This window comes from Haliotis rufescens, unplaced genomic scaffold, assembly GCF_023055435.1.
Source record: "Haliotis rufescens isolate VD_foot unplaced genomic scaffold, xgHalRufe1.0.p SCAF_8, whole genome shotgun sequence".
NCBI lineage: Eukaryota > Metazoa > Mollusca > Gastropoda > Lepetellida > Haliotidae > Haliotis > Haliotis rufescens.
The window spans coordinates 16,188,825-16,204,476 of record NW_025964372.1 but is presented as its reverse complement, the minus strand read 5'-3'; the positions used below and the strand labels follow the sequence as shown (position 1 = coordinate 16,204,476).

Genomic DNA, 15,652 nt, shown 5'->3' with positions numbered 1-15,652 from the left:
GCACCAAATATATTCCAAATGAAGCGCAGCGACGATCATATGTACTTATAAACAACAATATAATTCTTCACAATATTTGTTGTAATAAAAAGCACATTAATATTCATATATTTGAGTCCCTGGTCTATACACTGAATGATATACATACGGCTTATCTAATTGGCCTCGTGGTAGAAATTGAAGGAATATTAGATTCCCTGCCATGCTTATCTCGGTTATCTTGTCACCTTAGCCCAGACATATATACTACAAGACGTGGTGTCCAGTGGTCCGAGGCAGCCTACAGAACACACAGGGCAAGGACACAGTCACGCAGCAGTTGCCATGCTGCTCCTTCTTCTCTGTCTCTCCATCAGCGTGACGCTGAGTAAGTTCATGTCCTGCCTTGAGGAGACTGTCTCTCCATCAGCGTGACGCTAAGTAAGTTCATGCCCTGCCTTGAGGAGACTGTCTCTCCATCAGTGTGACGCTAAGTAAGTTCATGTCCTGTCTTGAGGAGACTGTCTCTCCATCAGTGTGACGCTAAGTAAGTTCATGTCCTGCCTTGAGGAGACTGCCTCTCCATCAGCGTGACGCTAAGTAAGTTCAAGTCCTGTCTTGAGGAGACTGTCTCTCCATCAGCGTGCCGCTCAGTAAGTTCAAGTCCTGTCTTGAGGAGACTGTCTCTCCATCAGCGTGACGCTAAGTAAGTTCATGTCCTGTCTTGAGGAGACTGCCTCTCCATCAGCGTGACGCTAAGTAAGTTCAAGTCCTGTCTTGAGGAGACTGTCTCTCCATCAGCGTGACGCTCAGTAAGTTCATGTCCTACCTTGAGGAGACTGTCTCTCCATCAGCGTGACGCTCAGTAAGTTCATGTCCTGCCTTGAGGAGACTGTCTCTCCATCAGCGTGACGCCCAGTAAGTTCATGTCCTTGCCTTGAGGAGACTGTCTCTCCATCAGCGTGACGCTCAGTAAGTTCATGTCCTGCCTTGAGGAGACTGTCTCTCCATCAGCGTGACGCTCAGTAAGTTCATGTCCTCTCTTGAGGAGACTGTCTCTCCATCAGCGTGACGCCCAGTAAGTTCAAGTCCTGCCTTAGGGAGACTGTCTCTCCATCAGCCTGACGCTCAGTAAGTTCATGTCCTGCCTTGAGGAGACTCTCTCTCTATCAGCGTGACGCTCAGTAAGTTCACGTCCTGTCTTGAGGAGACTCTCTCTCCATCAGCGTGACGCTCAGTAAGTTCATGTCCTGCCTTGAGGAGACTGTCTCTCCATCAGCTTGACGCTAAGTAAGTTCATGTCCTGCCTTGAGGAGACTGTCTCTCTATCAGCGTGACGCTCAGTAAGTTCATGTCCTGTCTTGAGGAGACTCTCTCTCTCTCTATCAGCGTGACGCTATGTAAGTTCAAGTCCTGCCTTGAGGAGACTGTCACTCCATCAGCGTGACGCTCAGTAGGTTCATGTCCTGCCTTGAGGAGACTGTCTCTCCATCAGCGTGACGCTCAGTAAGTTCATGTCCTGCCTTGAGAAGACTGTCACTCCATCAGCGTGACGCTCGGTAAGTTAAAGTCCTGCCTTGAGGAGACTGTCTCTCCATCAGCGTGACGCTCAGTAAGTTCATGTCCTGCCTTGAGGAGACTGTCTCTCCATCAGCGTGACGCTCAGTAGGTTCATGTCCTGCCTTGAGGAGACTGTCACTCCATCAGCGTGACGCTCGGTAAGTTAAAGTCCTGCCTTCAGGCGACTGTCTCTCCATCAGCGTGACGCTCAGTAAGTTCATGTCCCGCCTTGAGGAGACTGTCTCTCCATCAGCGTGACGCTCGGTAAGTTCATGTCCTGTCTTGAGGAGACTGTCACTCCATCAGCGTGACGCTCGGTAAGTTAAAGTCCTGCCTTCAGGAGACTGTCTCTCCATCAGCGTGACGCTCAGTAAGTTCATGTCCCGCCTTGAGGAGACTGTCTCTCCATCAGCGTGACGCTCGGTAAGTTCATGTCCTGTCTTGAGGAAACTGTCTCTCCATCAGCGTGACGCTCAGTAAGTTCATGTCCTGTCTTGAGGAGACTGTCTCTCCATCAGCGTGACGCTCAGTGAGTTCATGTCCTGTCTTGAGGAGACTGTCTGTCCATCAGCGTGACGCTCAGTAAGTTCATGTCCTGTCTTGAGGAGAGTGTCTCTCCATCAGCGTGACGCTCAGTAAGTTCATGTCCTGCCTTCAGGAGACTGTCTCTCCATCAGCGTGACGTTCAGTAAGTTCATTTCCTGTCTTGAGGAGACTGTCTCTCCATCAGCGTGACGCTCAGTAAGTTCAAGTCCTGTCTCGAGGAGACTGCCTCTCCATCAGCGTGACGCTCAGTAAGTTCATCTCCTGTCTTGAGGAGACTGTCTCTCCATCAGCGTGACGCTCAGTGAGTTCATGTCCTGTCTTGAGGAGACTGCCTCTCCATCAGCGTGACGCTCAGTAAGTTCATGTCCTGTCTTGAGGAGACTGCCTCTCCATCAGCGTGACGCTCAGTAAGTTCATGTCCTGTCTTGAGGAGACTGTCTCTCCATCAGCGTGACGCTCAGTAAGTTCATGTCCCGCCTTGAGGAGACTGTCTCTCCATCAGCGTGACGCTCAGTAAGTTCAAGTCCTGCCTTAGGGAGACTGTCTCTCCATCAGCCTGACGCTCAGTAAGTTCATGTCCTGCCTTGAGGAGACTCTCTCTCTATCAGCGTGACGCTCAGTAAGTTCACGTCCTGTCTTGAGGAGACTCTTTCTCCATCAGCGTGACGCTCAGTAAGTTCATGTCCTGCCTTGAGGAGACTGTCTCTCCATCAGCTCGACGCTAAGTAAGTTCATGTCCTGCCTTGAGGAGACTGTCTCTCTATCAGCGTGACGCTCAGTAAGTTCATGTCCTGTCTTGAGGAGACTCTCTCTCTCTCTATCAGCGTGACGCTGAGTAAGTTCAAGTCCTGCCTTGAGGAGACTGTCACTCTATCAGCGTGACGCTCAGTAAGTTCATGTTCTGCCTTGAGGAGACTGTCTCTCCATCAGCGTGACGCTCAGTAGGTTCATGTCCTGCCTTGAGGAGACTGTCTCTCTATCAGCGTGACGCTCAGTAAGTTCATGTTCTGCCTTGAGGAGACTGTCACTCCATCAGCGTGACGCTCGGTAAGTTAAAGTCCTGCCTTCAGGAGACTGTCTCTCCATCAGCGTGACGCTCAGTAAGTTCATGTCCCGCCTTGAGGAGACTGTCTCTCCATCAGCGTGACGCTCAGTAAGTTCATGTCCTGTCTTGAGGAGACTGTCTCTCCATCAGCGTGACGCTCAGTGAGTTCATGTCCTGTCTTGAGGAGACTGTCTGTCCATCAGCGTGACGCTCAGTAAGTTCAAGTCCTGTCTTGAGGAGACTGCCACTCCATCAGCGTGACGCTCAGTAAGTTCATGTCCTGTCTTGATGAGACTGTCTCTCCATCAGCGTGACGCTCAGTAAGTTCATGTCCTGTCTTGAGGAGAGCGTCTCTCCATCAGCGTGACGTTCAGTAAGTGAGTGAGTGAGTGAGTGAGTGAGTGAGTGAGTGAATGAGTTGGTTTAACACCACTTTTAACATTATTCCAGTCATATCACGGCGTGTCAGCTTAATGTGGGGGGAAAGCCCGAAGTGATGCAGGTCTCAGACGTTTACCATTTCGGTGAAACCCACGAGCACGGGTATGGTGCTGACAAACCTAGAAACATAATCGGGGCGAACCGGGATTCGAACCCACAATCATAGGTTTCTGGCGTGCCCAAGGGACGCAACTCTGCCCAGCGAATCGCGGCGCCTTAGGCGACTGGGCCACCCGTGCCCCCCGTTCAGTAAGTTCATGTCCTGTCTTGAGGAGACTGGCCTGTAAATATTTCTTGATTGTCTGTTTATCGTTGTTTGACGCCGCACTCAGCTATATGACGGCGGTCTCTAAATAATCGAGTCCAGTGATTGATATCATGAGAATCGATCCATACACTTGTGATACGATGACATGCATCAACCCAGTCAGCCAGCATGACCACCCGATCCCGTTTGTCGCCTCTCACGACAAGCACAGTCGCCGGTTACGGAAAGCATGGGTTGCTGAAGACCTATTCTACCCCGGATCTGCACAGGTCGGCCTGTAAATAATCGAGTCTGGACCAGACACGCTCTTCATCTTGTATTACATTGACTTCGTCTTGTCATCTTGTATTCAGTTTATATTCTGCTTGTTTTAATTCTTTATCCACTTTGTCTTCACGTTTTCTTCCTATCGAAATAGTATTTAACGTTTATCTTGTATTCACTTCGTTTTTATCATTTATTCACTTTGTCAAATGATTGCCTTTACTCTGTCTTCATCTTGACATCGCCAATTTTCCTCGCCATTTTCTTCTCCCCTAGGTGCGTCGTGTGAGAAGGGCTTTGTTCAGTATGGTAGTTCCTGCTACATCGTCCTCCCGGAGACCGGCACCTGGCTCACCGCAATGGTAAACCGGGATATACAACAATATACAATGTATACAACATGGCATATACCTTTATATCTAACAAATGTTATATTTGGGATAACACTTTCTCAGTAAAGTACAGATTCTCGTACTTTTTTGGGTTGAGTCCCGTCAGTGATTCGAACCCACACTTGCCAGAGTGAGGCACCTAATCGCCAGCACACAAAGTCAGCGATCTAACCCACTCAACCACCGAGGCTTCCACAAAAATGAAAGTCCGACAACTGGTAGTCTAGATCACGTACTTTGAGTACGGACGGGACTCAACCCAAAAAAGTACGACAATCTGTACTTTACTAAGAAAGTGTTATCCCAAATATGATATTTGTTACATTTGACCACATTCTAAATGGCATTGTGTATTCATACCTATATATCACCACTTATAACCATAACAGTTATAGGCCCTTTTCTGCAAGTTTTTGACCACAACACGTTATTCAAGTTTGTCCATGTTCCTAAAGGTCCTATCCCCCTGCGTATTTCACTGACCTGTCAGAGCAAAACAATTAGTCCACCTGACTTAATATTTTGTGCATATACCTCTATGGCATCATGTACTGTCCACAACACATGATTTCACTATAATTCCTTCTGTGTGAGGCTTAGGACTTGTCAATCATCTCTCGTATTATTGTACAGTAAATCAGTTAGTGAGTGAGTGAGTTAGGTTTAACGCCGCTTTTAACATTATTCCAGTCATATCACGGCTTGTAAGTTTAATGTGGGAGGAAAGCCCGAAGTGATGCAGGTCTCAGACGTTTACCACTTCGGTGAAACTATGGTGCTGACAAACCTAGAAACATAATCGGGGCGAACCGGGATTTGAACCCACAATCATAGGTTTCTGGCGTGCCTTAAGTGACGCAACTCTGCACAGCGAATCGCGGCGTCTTGGACGACTGGGCCACCCGTGCCCCTTACAGTAAATCATGATTGGTAAACTAAAAAGAGTAACAATATGGTGTGAAGCCCATACACCTTACGATCGCCTTTGGCAAAGGGAGATAATTAACAAATGTGATATGAAAGGTGAGGTGAAATGGTGTTTAACGTCGCGTCAAAGATTATTGCACTTATATAGCGACGTGCATGTACGTGTGTGTGTTTGTGTGGCTGCTTGTACTAGTCCGGACTGATGCCAAATTATAGTGCTAGCTCCGAGCCGACCAGTCCTTGTTTTAGCCCCTCAATGCCGAGCGCCAGACAGGGTAACAACAAGTACCATCTATTAACGTCTTTTGGTATGACGCGGCCGGGGATTGAACCCCGGACCTTCCGCTCTCGGGGCGGACGCTCTACCATTAGACCACGGAGGCGGTCTGATATGAAAGACGGAGATGGCTACTGTCCACCTCATCACCAGACATTCGCGTTCCGCCATCTCACGACGTTAGATTGATGCCGCGGCCACTGTCTGTCGATGACGTTTTTGCTCTACACCGAGTCTCATGTATGTCACATTGAGAAGAACCAGTCACGATGTCACGCAATAGCCCTTCCACGCCTTCCATCAGTCAATTAATGTCGCAGCATCTTCCAACGAGGAGGGAGGAACAAACCGACGATGCTGCTGCCATAGTCTGTTGATGACGCTTTGTTTCGAAACCGATTCTAGCAGATAATAGCCCTCCTCCGCCTAATCACTAATCACTTAGTTAACGTCGCGCAATCTTTCAACGCCGACCAGACGTTGAACAGGTCACCTGATATTATGTCGACAAAATTACCCGAGTGAAGATTTCCACTTTCCACAGTCGATGAAGTTGTATCGATGTCTGGAAACAAATACGTGGTGCTGTGTACTGTCTTATATCTAAGATACCCGGACACAGACACAGATGTTATTGACAATAATTCCCATCGTAATACAGGAGTACTGCAAGGCGTTCGGCATGAGTCTGACCATTGTCCAGAGTCCAGACGAGTACAAGTTCCTCAAGGACTACCTCTACACCCACAGAGGTGAGTCCAGTTCTGTCGTCATCAAGGACAGTGAGGTCGCAGATGCTCTCCTCCAATATGTATCAGCTCATTGTATCGCCTCTATCATTTTGTATTAATATTCAATCGGTTTCTCGATTTTCAAAGAAAATACTCAGTTGTGTTAATGTACTTATGAACAGAAATACAGTAGCTAGTCCAGTTCTGTCCTGATCACAAGAAGTGAGGAGGCACGTGCTATCGCTCGAGCACGGCTGCGAGATCGTACCGATGTTATGTCCTAATTTTACTATCCGACATCCACTGGTCACTGTCACATGGCTACGAGTCATATCTCTATAACGTTCTAACAGCGTCCGATGCTGATTTTCAAACCGGTCTTCACAAGCTTCATAAATATGGATATTGTTCCCAACCCACCCACCTTTGAATACAGCAAAAGCTTTCTTTGAAAATGTATACACGTGTTATAAGTCTAAATAATGAAGGGGTCGAGTTTACGACATGGGCCACGGTAAACAAATAGTCACGTGGTTTGCACTTGGGTGCGTTTTGGCGAATTTGCAAGTTTATGATCTGCCTTTTGTGGCAACTGTAACAATGGCTATATGTTTGTACCGCCAAATTACTTCTGACATATTGTACTGATTTAATTTATTTTGCGTTTCTTTTTTTTGTGGTGGATATTATAAACAGCAGCCGAAGCAATAAGCTCAACACCTTCGTGTTTTCAGGTTCATATTGTTTGACAAACTCCCTATTCAGTCTATTCCTATTCAGAATCATTTGGCGCGCTTACAACTAAAGGATAATAAATGGTATCGTTATCATCATCATCATCACCACAGGCACCTACACACAAGCTCCCGATTTCTGGACAGCGGGCACCCGCCTGATGTCGACTGAGTGGGCGTGGGCAGTGACGGGGGAAGAGATTGAGACGTTCTTCTGGGGCCCGGGGGAACCGAGCAACTCCGGCAACACTGAACGCTGTCTGTCCTTCTATGCAAGAGCAAATTTCACTTGGGATGACGAGCACTGCACTTTCCCGGGGTACCCTGTATGTGAGAAACAGTGAGTGTAGCACGTCCATTTGCCTCATTCAAGAACCATGTCAACTACATATATGTTTCCATGACCCGTGAAGATTCGGGGTAGAACGTCTTCAGCAACCCATGCTTGTCGTAAAAGGCGACTGTGCTTGTCGTAAGAGGTGACTAAAGGATCGGGTGGTCAAGCTCGCTGACTTGGTTGATGCATGTCATTGTATCCCAATTGCGTGAATCGATGTTCATGGTATCCATCACTGGATTGTCTGGTCCAGATTCGATTTTTTACATACCGCCGCCATATAGCTGGAATATTGCCGTGTGTGGGGTTAAACAACAAACAAACAAACAAAACATGGTTCCATGTTCTCAGCAATCCTTGTGACCTTTAGTGAAGTCATTTCTATACTCAGCAATCCTTGTGACCTTTAGTGAAGTCATTTCTATACTCAGCAATCCTTGTGACCTTTAGTGAAGTCATTTCTATACTCAGCAACCCTTGTGGTCGTCAGTTAAGTACTTTCTATACTCAGCAATCCTTGTGACCTTTAGTGAAGTCATTTCTATACTCAGCAATCCTTGTGACCTTTAGTGAAGTCATTTCTATACTCAGCAATCCTTGTGACCTTTAGTGAAGTCATTTCTATACTCAGCAACCCTTGTGGTCGTCAGTTAAGTACTTTCTATACTCAGCAATCCTTGTGACCTTTAGTGAAGTCATTTCTATACTCAGCAATCCTTGTGACCTTTAGTGAAGTCATTTCTATACTCAGCAATCCTTGTGACCTTTAGTGAAGTCATTTCTATACTCAGCAACCCTTGTGGTCGTCAGTTAAGTACTTTCTATACTCAGCAATCCTTGTGACCTTTAGTGAAGTCATTTCTATACTCAGCAATCCTTGTGACCTTGAGTGAAGTCATTTCTATACTCCGCAACCCGTGTGGTCGTCAGTGAAGTACTTTCTATACTCAGCAATTCTTGTGACCTTTAGTGAAGTCATTTCTATACTCAGCAATCCTTCTGGCCGTCAGTGAAGTACTTTCTATACTCAGCAATTCTTGTGACCTTTAGTGAAGTCATTTCTATACTCAGCAATCCTTCTGGCCGTCAGTGAAGTACTTTCTATACTCAGCAATCCCTGTGACCTCAGGTCATGCCATTAAAGTCTTGCATAATTATTAAGAAAATTATGACCTTATGTCATTGAGATTTCTTTAACTGATTTCAGGTAAATGATATATTTATTCATATTATATACATTGCCTATGCCCCAACTAAGTTTCGTATCTGTTGTTTCTTCAGACTTCAACTAAACCCTGGAAAGTGAATTGTCTCTCTGTAGCTCACGAAATAAATCAGTTTACACAGAATATGTTTCTACATTCCTTATTTCCATGTGTGTGTGGGCCTTCTACACACGGCTGGTATGAGTATAGCGAGGCGGTGCATGTAGCGCTGTTTTAAACACTACTTGAATTAGCTCAAATCGGATAAGATTAAATGCAGGTCTACACGATTACGATGCCGTGAAACCCACGAACATGGCCTTGGATCAAAGGATCGCAGTCGATTCGAACCCACGATCAGTGGATCCTGGCATCAAAGGGACGGAACTCCGGGCAGCAAATTACGATGCTTACGGCCATCGCACCCACGTATGATTTTTACGCCACCAACATTGACGACATAGCTCGACAACAGGCAGACTATTGGGAGCCAACAAACCGTCAGCCTTGAGGGAGGTCTGATTCAGGTATTATGAGTTCAACACACATTTGGACAAACAAATACATCATTGCCCATCATCTTATCAGGATATCTGAAGTTAGACAATCTCGTATTCGAACCCGAGCATCTAACATTCCATATTTAATGTAGCGACGAATACATTTCCATTTGTGAAAATAAAAAATAATTCTAATCGCACGCAAACACATGTTCATTTTAACTTTTAAGGACATGAACTAAGAAATAATTTGTACGGCTTATCGGATTGACCTCGTTTCTGAGAAAAATACTGTATTAGATTCATTACCTATCTCGCTTATCTTGAAGCCTTAGTCAACATATATAGTTTAACACGCAGTCAGTGTTCCAGCACCAGACAATACACAAGGTCAGAGTCCCACAACAGTTGGCATGCTCCTCCTTCTTCTCTGTCTCTCCATCAGCGTGACGCTCAGTAAGTTCATGTCCTGCCTTGAGGAGACTGCCTCTCCATCAGCGTGACGCTGAGTAAGTTCATGTCCTGCCTTGAGGAGACTGTCTCTCCATCAGCGTGACGCTGAGTAAGTTCATGCCCTGCCTTGAGGAGACTGTCTCTCCATCAGCGTGACGCTGAGTAAGTTCATGTCCTGCCTTGAGGAGACTGTCTCTCCATCAGCGTGATACTCAGTAAGTTCATGTCCTGCCTTGAGGAAACTGTCTCTCCATCAGCGTGACGATCAGTAAGTTCATGTCCTGCCTTGAGGAGACTGTCTCTCCATCAGCGTGACGCTGAGTAAGTTCATGTCCTGCCTTGAGGAGACTGTCTCTCCATCAGCGTGACGCTGAGTAAGTTCATGTCCTGCCTTGAGGAGACTGTCTCTCCATCAGCGTGACGCTGAGTAAGTTCATGTCCTGCCTTGAGGAGACTGTCTCTCCATCAGCGTGACGCTCAGTAAGTTCATGTCCTGCCTTGAGGAGTCTGTCTCTCCATCAGCGTGACGCTCAGTAAGTTCATGTCCTGCCTTGAGGAGACTGTCGCTCAATCAGCGTGACGCTCAGTAAGTTCATGTCCTGCCTTGAGGAGACTGCCTCTCCATCAGCGTGACGTTCAGTAAGTTCATGTCCTGTCTTGAGGAGACTGTCTCTCCATCAGCGTGACGCTCAGTAAGTTCATGTCCTCTCTTGAGGAGACTGACTCGCCATCAGCGTGACGCTCAGTAAGTTCATGTCCTGCCATGAAAAGATTGCCTCTCCATCAGCGTGACGCTAAGTACGTTCCAAATTCAAACATTCTGTTTCGTTAGAAGAAGCACACCAACCAAAATACTCGTGTTGTCTTCATTTATTTTTTCCCAAAATTTTCACCCTGTTTTTCTCTGAGTTTTTAATATTGTATTCTTCTTTTCATATTGTGTCCACTTTTCAAGCTTTGCTGTGCCATAAACACTGTTTAAAGCAGCCCTTTCGGTGTATATTCAGCTTCTGTTCATCCATTATTTACATTGCCTTTGGCTTTCTTGTTTGACGCCGCACTCAGCAATATATCAGCTGTATTTCGATGGTCTGTACATATTCGGGTCTGGGCCAGACCAGCTCTTTGCGTTGTATTAATTTTTCTTTGTGTTGTATTCACCTTGTTTCGTCTTATGAGCTAGAATGTATCTTGCTTGTTTTGATAATTCACTAAGTCTTTACGTTCTCTTGCTATTGGACTGGAGGCATGGGTGGACAAGTCATCTGAGGCTCCGCATTTCGCTATGCAGGGTTGCGTCTCTTGAGAACACCGGAAACCTGTGATTCGAATTATGGTTCGAATCCGGTTCGCCCCGATTATGTTTCTAGATTTGTCAACACCACAGCCCTGCTCTTGGGTTTCACCAAAGTGGTAAACGTCTGAGACCTGCATCACTTCGGTCTTTCCTGCCACATTAAGCTGACACGCCGCGATATAACTGGAATACTGTTCAAAGCGGCGTTCATCCCATCTCACCCACTCCTATTTGACATATCTTGTCTTGTATTCACTCTTCCCTGGATATATAAACGAAATAGTTAAAACTTTTCTTTTATCACTGTTGTCTTGATTTCGCCGTATCCTTTCCGCGTTGTCTTCCTTACAGGCGCGTCGTGTGAGAAGGGCTTTGTTCAGTATGGTAGTTCCTGCTACATCGTCCTCCCGGAGACCGGCACCTGGCTCACTGCAATGGTAAACCCGTATCTACAACAAATATACAATATTGACACAATGCTATATAACAATATATCACCACTTATAACCAAAACATTTCTAAATACACCAGGCCAGATAGCATTATACCATCATGGATAAAGCGGGCGTTTCACAATTTATCAACCCGTGAAGATCCGGGATAGAATAGGTCTCCGGCAACCCATGCTTGACGTAAAAGGCGACTATGCTTGTTGTAAGAAGCGACTAACGGGATCTGGTGGTCAGGCTCGCTGGCTTGGTTGATGCATGCCATCGTGACATCAATAACTGGATTGTCTGGTCCAGACTCCATTATTTACAGACCGCAGTCATATAGCTGGCATATTGCTGAATGCGGCGTTCATCAACAAACAAACAAACAATTTGAAACAATTTATCATGATTTGTTAAAGCTATCTTATTAGCCAGTTGTCGTCTTATACAAATCCATTGAAATCTGGTGGGAGTAACAATTTAAGTTACCATACTGGCCACGTGACTCCAATGGGAGTTACAAGATAGATGACACATAATTCACCGTAACATTTCTTTCCGCCCCTCCACTGGTTAAAGCGTTCGCTAGTCACGCCGAAGCCCAGTGTTCAATTCCCCACATGGGTACAATGTGTGAAGCCTATTTCTGGTGTCCCCAGCCAGGATATTGCCGGAATAATTCTAAAAGTGGTGTAAATTCATATTCACTCAGCCCAACGAGGAAGGAGGAAGAAACGGACGTTGCGGTCACCGAATATTGAACAAAAGGCCAGTGATGATATGTTTGGTCGTCCAAATTACCTGAGTGGTGATTTACACCTTCCTTAAGTCAGTAGACTAACATGTGTATAAAGTATTGCGATGAAGGGTAGTTCAGATCTATCAATGTATGGGAACAAATATAAATGCTTTTCATTTTAATATGCAACGGATTAGTATGGACGTTGACAACAGGTTTACTCTTTTATACAGGAGTACTGCAAGGCGTTCGGCATGAGTCTGACCATTGTCCAGAGTCCAGACGAGTACAAGTTCCTCAAGGACTACCTCTACACCCACAGAGGTGAGTCCAGCTCTGTCGTGATCAAGGACAGTGATGTCGCAGATACTGTCCTCCAAATTGGTATACGTATCAGCTCATTGTAGTGCATCTATCATTTTGTATTAATATTCAGTCGTTTTATCCATTGTTTAAGTAAATACTTCTGTCGTGTTCTTCTATTATAGCCACCTACACGCAAGCTCCCGATTTCTGGACAGCGGGCACCCACATGATGTCGACAGAGTGGGCGTGGGCAGGGACAGATGAGGAGATAGAGACGTTCTTCTGGGGCCCGGGTGAACCCAATAACTTGGGCAGCACCGAACGCTGTTTGTCCTTCTTTGCCAAAGCAAATTTCACTTGGGACGACGAGCACTGCACGTACCCTGGGCACCCTGTATGTGAGAAACAGTGAGTGTAACACGTCCATATGGCCTCTCCTTCAAGTACTGTTCACTGTGCTAGTAGTTTCCATATACTCATCAGTAAATGTGGCCACCGTTCAAATGCCATCTATTTATACTGTAAAAATGTTTTTAGAATGTAAACACATACAAGACATGGATTTGACCCGAAAATTTCAAAAGTTATCTAAATATTACTAGGCTTAAAACTGCTACAAATAGCTCCCCCCCCCCCCCCCCCCTCCCCCTCACACACACACAGTGCACTTGTTGTTTCCAAGTACTCATCAATCATTATGGCCTCAGTCAAGTACTGTCTATAGTCTGTACTCAACAATCCTTGTGACCACCATGCACGCACAGTCTATACTCAGTACTCATTGTACAATCAAGTACTACGAGTATGTATTCAAGTACTATGTACTCTTATTTATCATTGCGGCCTCAGTCACACCATTCAATATTGCATTTATTATTGATATAAAAATATGCACGTTTCCAAACGTTTCTTTTTCAGACTACAACTGATGCCTGGAAAGTGAATTGACTCTCTGTAGCCCACGAAATAAATCAGGTCTTCAAATGATATAAAGTTTTGTTGACACAGAAAATTTAGTCTATGTTGCTTGTGTCCCTGTGCGCGCCTCTTAATGAAATCGATGCCTGCCGGATCGTGAAGAAGATTGGGAATAATCTTTGTAAACTCATTCAAATACCATTTATTGTCAGAACAGTATTGCGGGTTTATATGCCACACGTACAATGATGCTGGTGTTTATACTACCAGTACAATGCTGCTGGTGTTTATACTACTAGAACAACGATGCTGGTGTTTAGACTACCAGTACAATGCTGCTGGTGTTTATACTACCAGTACAATGCTGCTGGTGTTTATACTACCAGTACAATGCTGCTGGTGTTTATACTACCAGTACAATGCTGCTGGTGTTTATACTACCAGTACAATGCTGCTGGTGTTTATACTACTAGTACAATGATGCTGGTCTACACATTAGTATTGGAATGTTGCCTGTCTGTATACTACAGTTCTTTGTTTCTGGTTTATATATGTACCACCCGTACTACATTACTAGATGTGGTCTAAAAACAACTTCTACAATGTTCTACACATTATCCAGTAGATAGTTCTTGATCTACACATTACTGGTGCATTGTTCTTGATCTACACATTACTGATGCATTATTCTTGATCTACACATTGCTGATGCATTGTTCTTGATCTACACATTACCGATGCATTGTTCTTGATCTACACATTACTGATGCAATTTTCTTGATCTACACACATTACTGATGCATATTTCTTGATCTACACATTACTGATGCATTGTTCTTGATCTATACATTACTGATGCATTGTTCTTGATCTACACATTACTGATGCATTGTTCTTGATCTCCACATTACTGATGCATTGTTCTTGATCTACACATTACTGATGCATTGTTGTTGATCTCCACATTACTGATGCATTGTTCTTGATTTACACATTACTGATGCATTGTTGTTGATCTACACATTACTGATGCATTGTTGTTGATCTACACATAACTGATGCATTGTTCTTGATCTACACATTACTGATGCATTGTTCATGATCTACACATTACTGATGCATTGTTCTTGATCTACACATTACTAATGCATTGTTCTTGATCTACACATTACTGATGCATTGTTCTTGATCTACACATTACTGATGCATTGTTCTTGATCTCCACATTACTGATGCATTGTTCTTGATCTCCACATTACTGATGCATTGTTCTTGATCTACACATTACTGATGCAGTGTTCATGATCTACACATTACTGATGCATTGTTCATGATCTACACATTACTGATGCATTGTTCTTGATCTACACATTACTGATGCATTGTTCATGATCTACACATTACTGATGCATTGTTCTTGATCTACACATTACTAATGCATTGTTCTTGATCTCCACATTACTAATGCATTGTTCTTGATCTACACATTACTGATGCATTGTTGTTGATCTACACATTACTGATGCATTGGTGTTGATCTACACATAACTGATGCATTGTTCTTGATCTACACATTATTGATGCATTGTTCTTGATCTACACATTACTAATGCATTGTTCTTGATCTACACATTACTGATGCATTGTTGTTGATCTCCACATTACTGATGCATTGTTCTTGATCTACACATAACTGATGCATTGATGTTGATCTTCACATTACTGATGCATTGTTCTTGATCTACACATTACTGATGCATTGTTCTTGATCTACACATTACTGATGCATTGTTCTTGATCTACACATTACTGATGCATTGTTCTTGATGTATACATTACTGACGCATTGTTCTTGATCTACACATTACTACCAGGAAGATGCTGCGCTGCATATTACAGGTACAATGTTGCTGATGTATATATTACAGGTACAATTTATTTATCTAAACTTTACGAGTACATTTCTTATCTACATGGTAGAATAGTTCTTCACCAACCCATGCTTGCAGTAACAGCCGACTATGCTTGTCGTAAGATGCGACTAACGGGATCGGGTGGAATCGTGGTAGGTGGGTGAAGGGTCGATCTGACGCTGGACAGTATTTCATTTGAGTCATGGTAGGTGGGTGAAGGGTCGATCTGACGCTGGACAGTATTTCAATCGAGTCATGGCAGGTGGGTGAAGGGTCGATCTGACGCTGCACAGTATTTCAATCGAGTCATGGTAGGTTGGTGAAGGGTCGATCTGACGCTGGACAGTATTTCAATCGAGTCATGGTAGGTTGGTGAAGGGTCGATC

At 44.7% G+C, this 15,652-nt stretch overlaps 2 protein-coding genes across 2 annotated transcripts; both read left to right on the top strand.

Moving 5' to 3' along the window:
- The first annotated feature begins 227 nt into the window (after positions 1-227).
- LOC124144797 (ladderlectin-like) lies at positions 228-8,850 on the top strand. The gene is made up of 5 exons (XM_048389895.1): positions 228-367; positions 4,380-4,465; positions 6,361-6,451; positions 7,279-7,504; positions 8,783-8,850. Exons 1-5 carry the CDS (start codon positions 325-327, stop codon positions 8,805-8,807), a joined length of 471 nt encoding a protein of 156 aa, XP_048245852.1. The 5' UTR covers positions 228-324; the 3' UTR covers positions 8,808-8,850.
- A 685-nt stretch (positions 8,851-9,535) lies between these two features.
- On the top strand, positions 9,536-13,424 carry LOC124144798 (perlucin-like). The gene is made up of 5 exons (XM_048389894.1): positions 9,536-9,662; positions 11,308-11,393; positions 12,363-12,453; positions 12,618-12,843; positions 13,354-13,424. Exons 1-5 carry the CDS (start codon positions 9,620-9,622, stop codon positions 13,376-13,378), a joined length of 471 nt encoding a protein of 156 aa, XP_048245851.1. The 5' UTR covers positions 9,536-9,619; the 3' UTR covers positions 13,379-13,424.
- Positions 13,425-15,652: the final 2,228 nt, after the last annotated feature.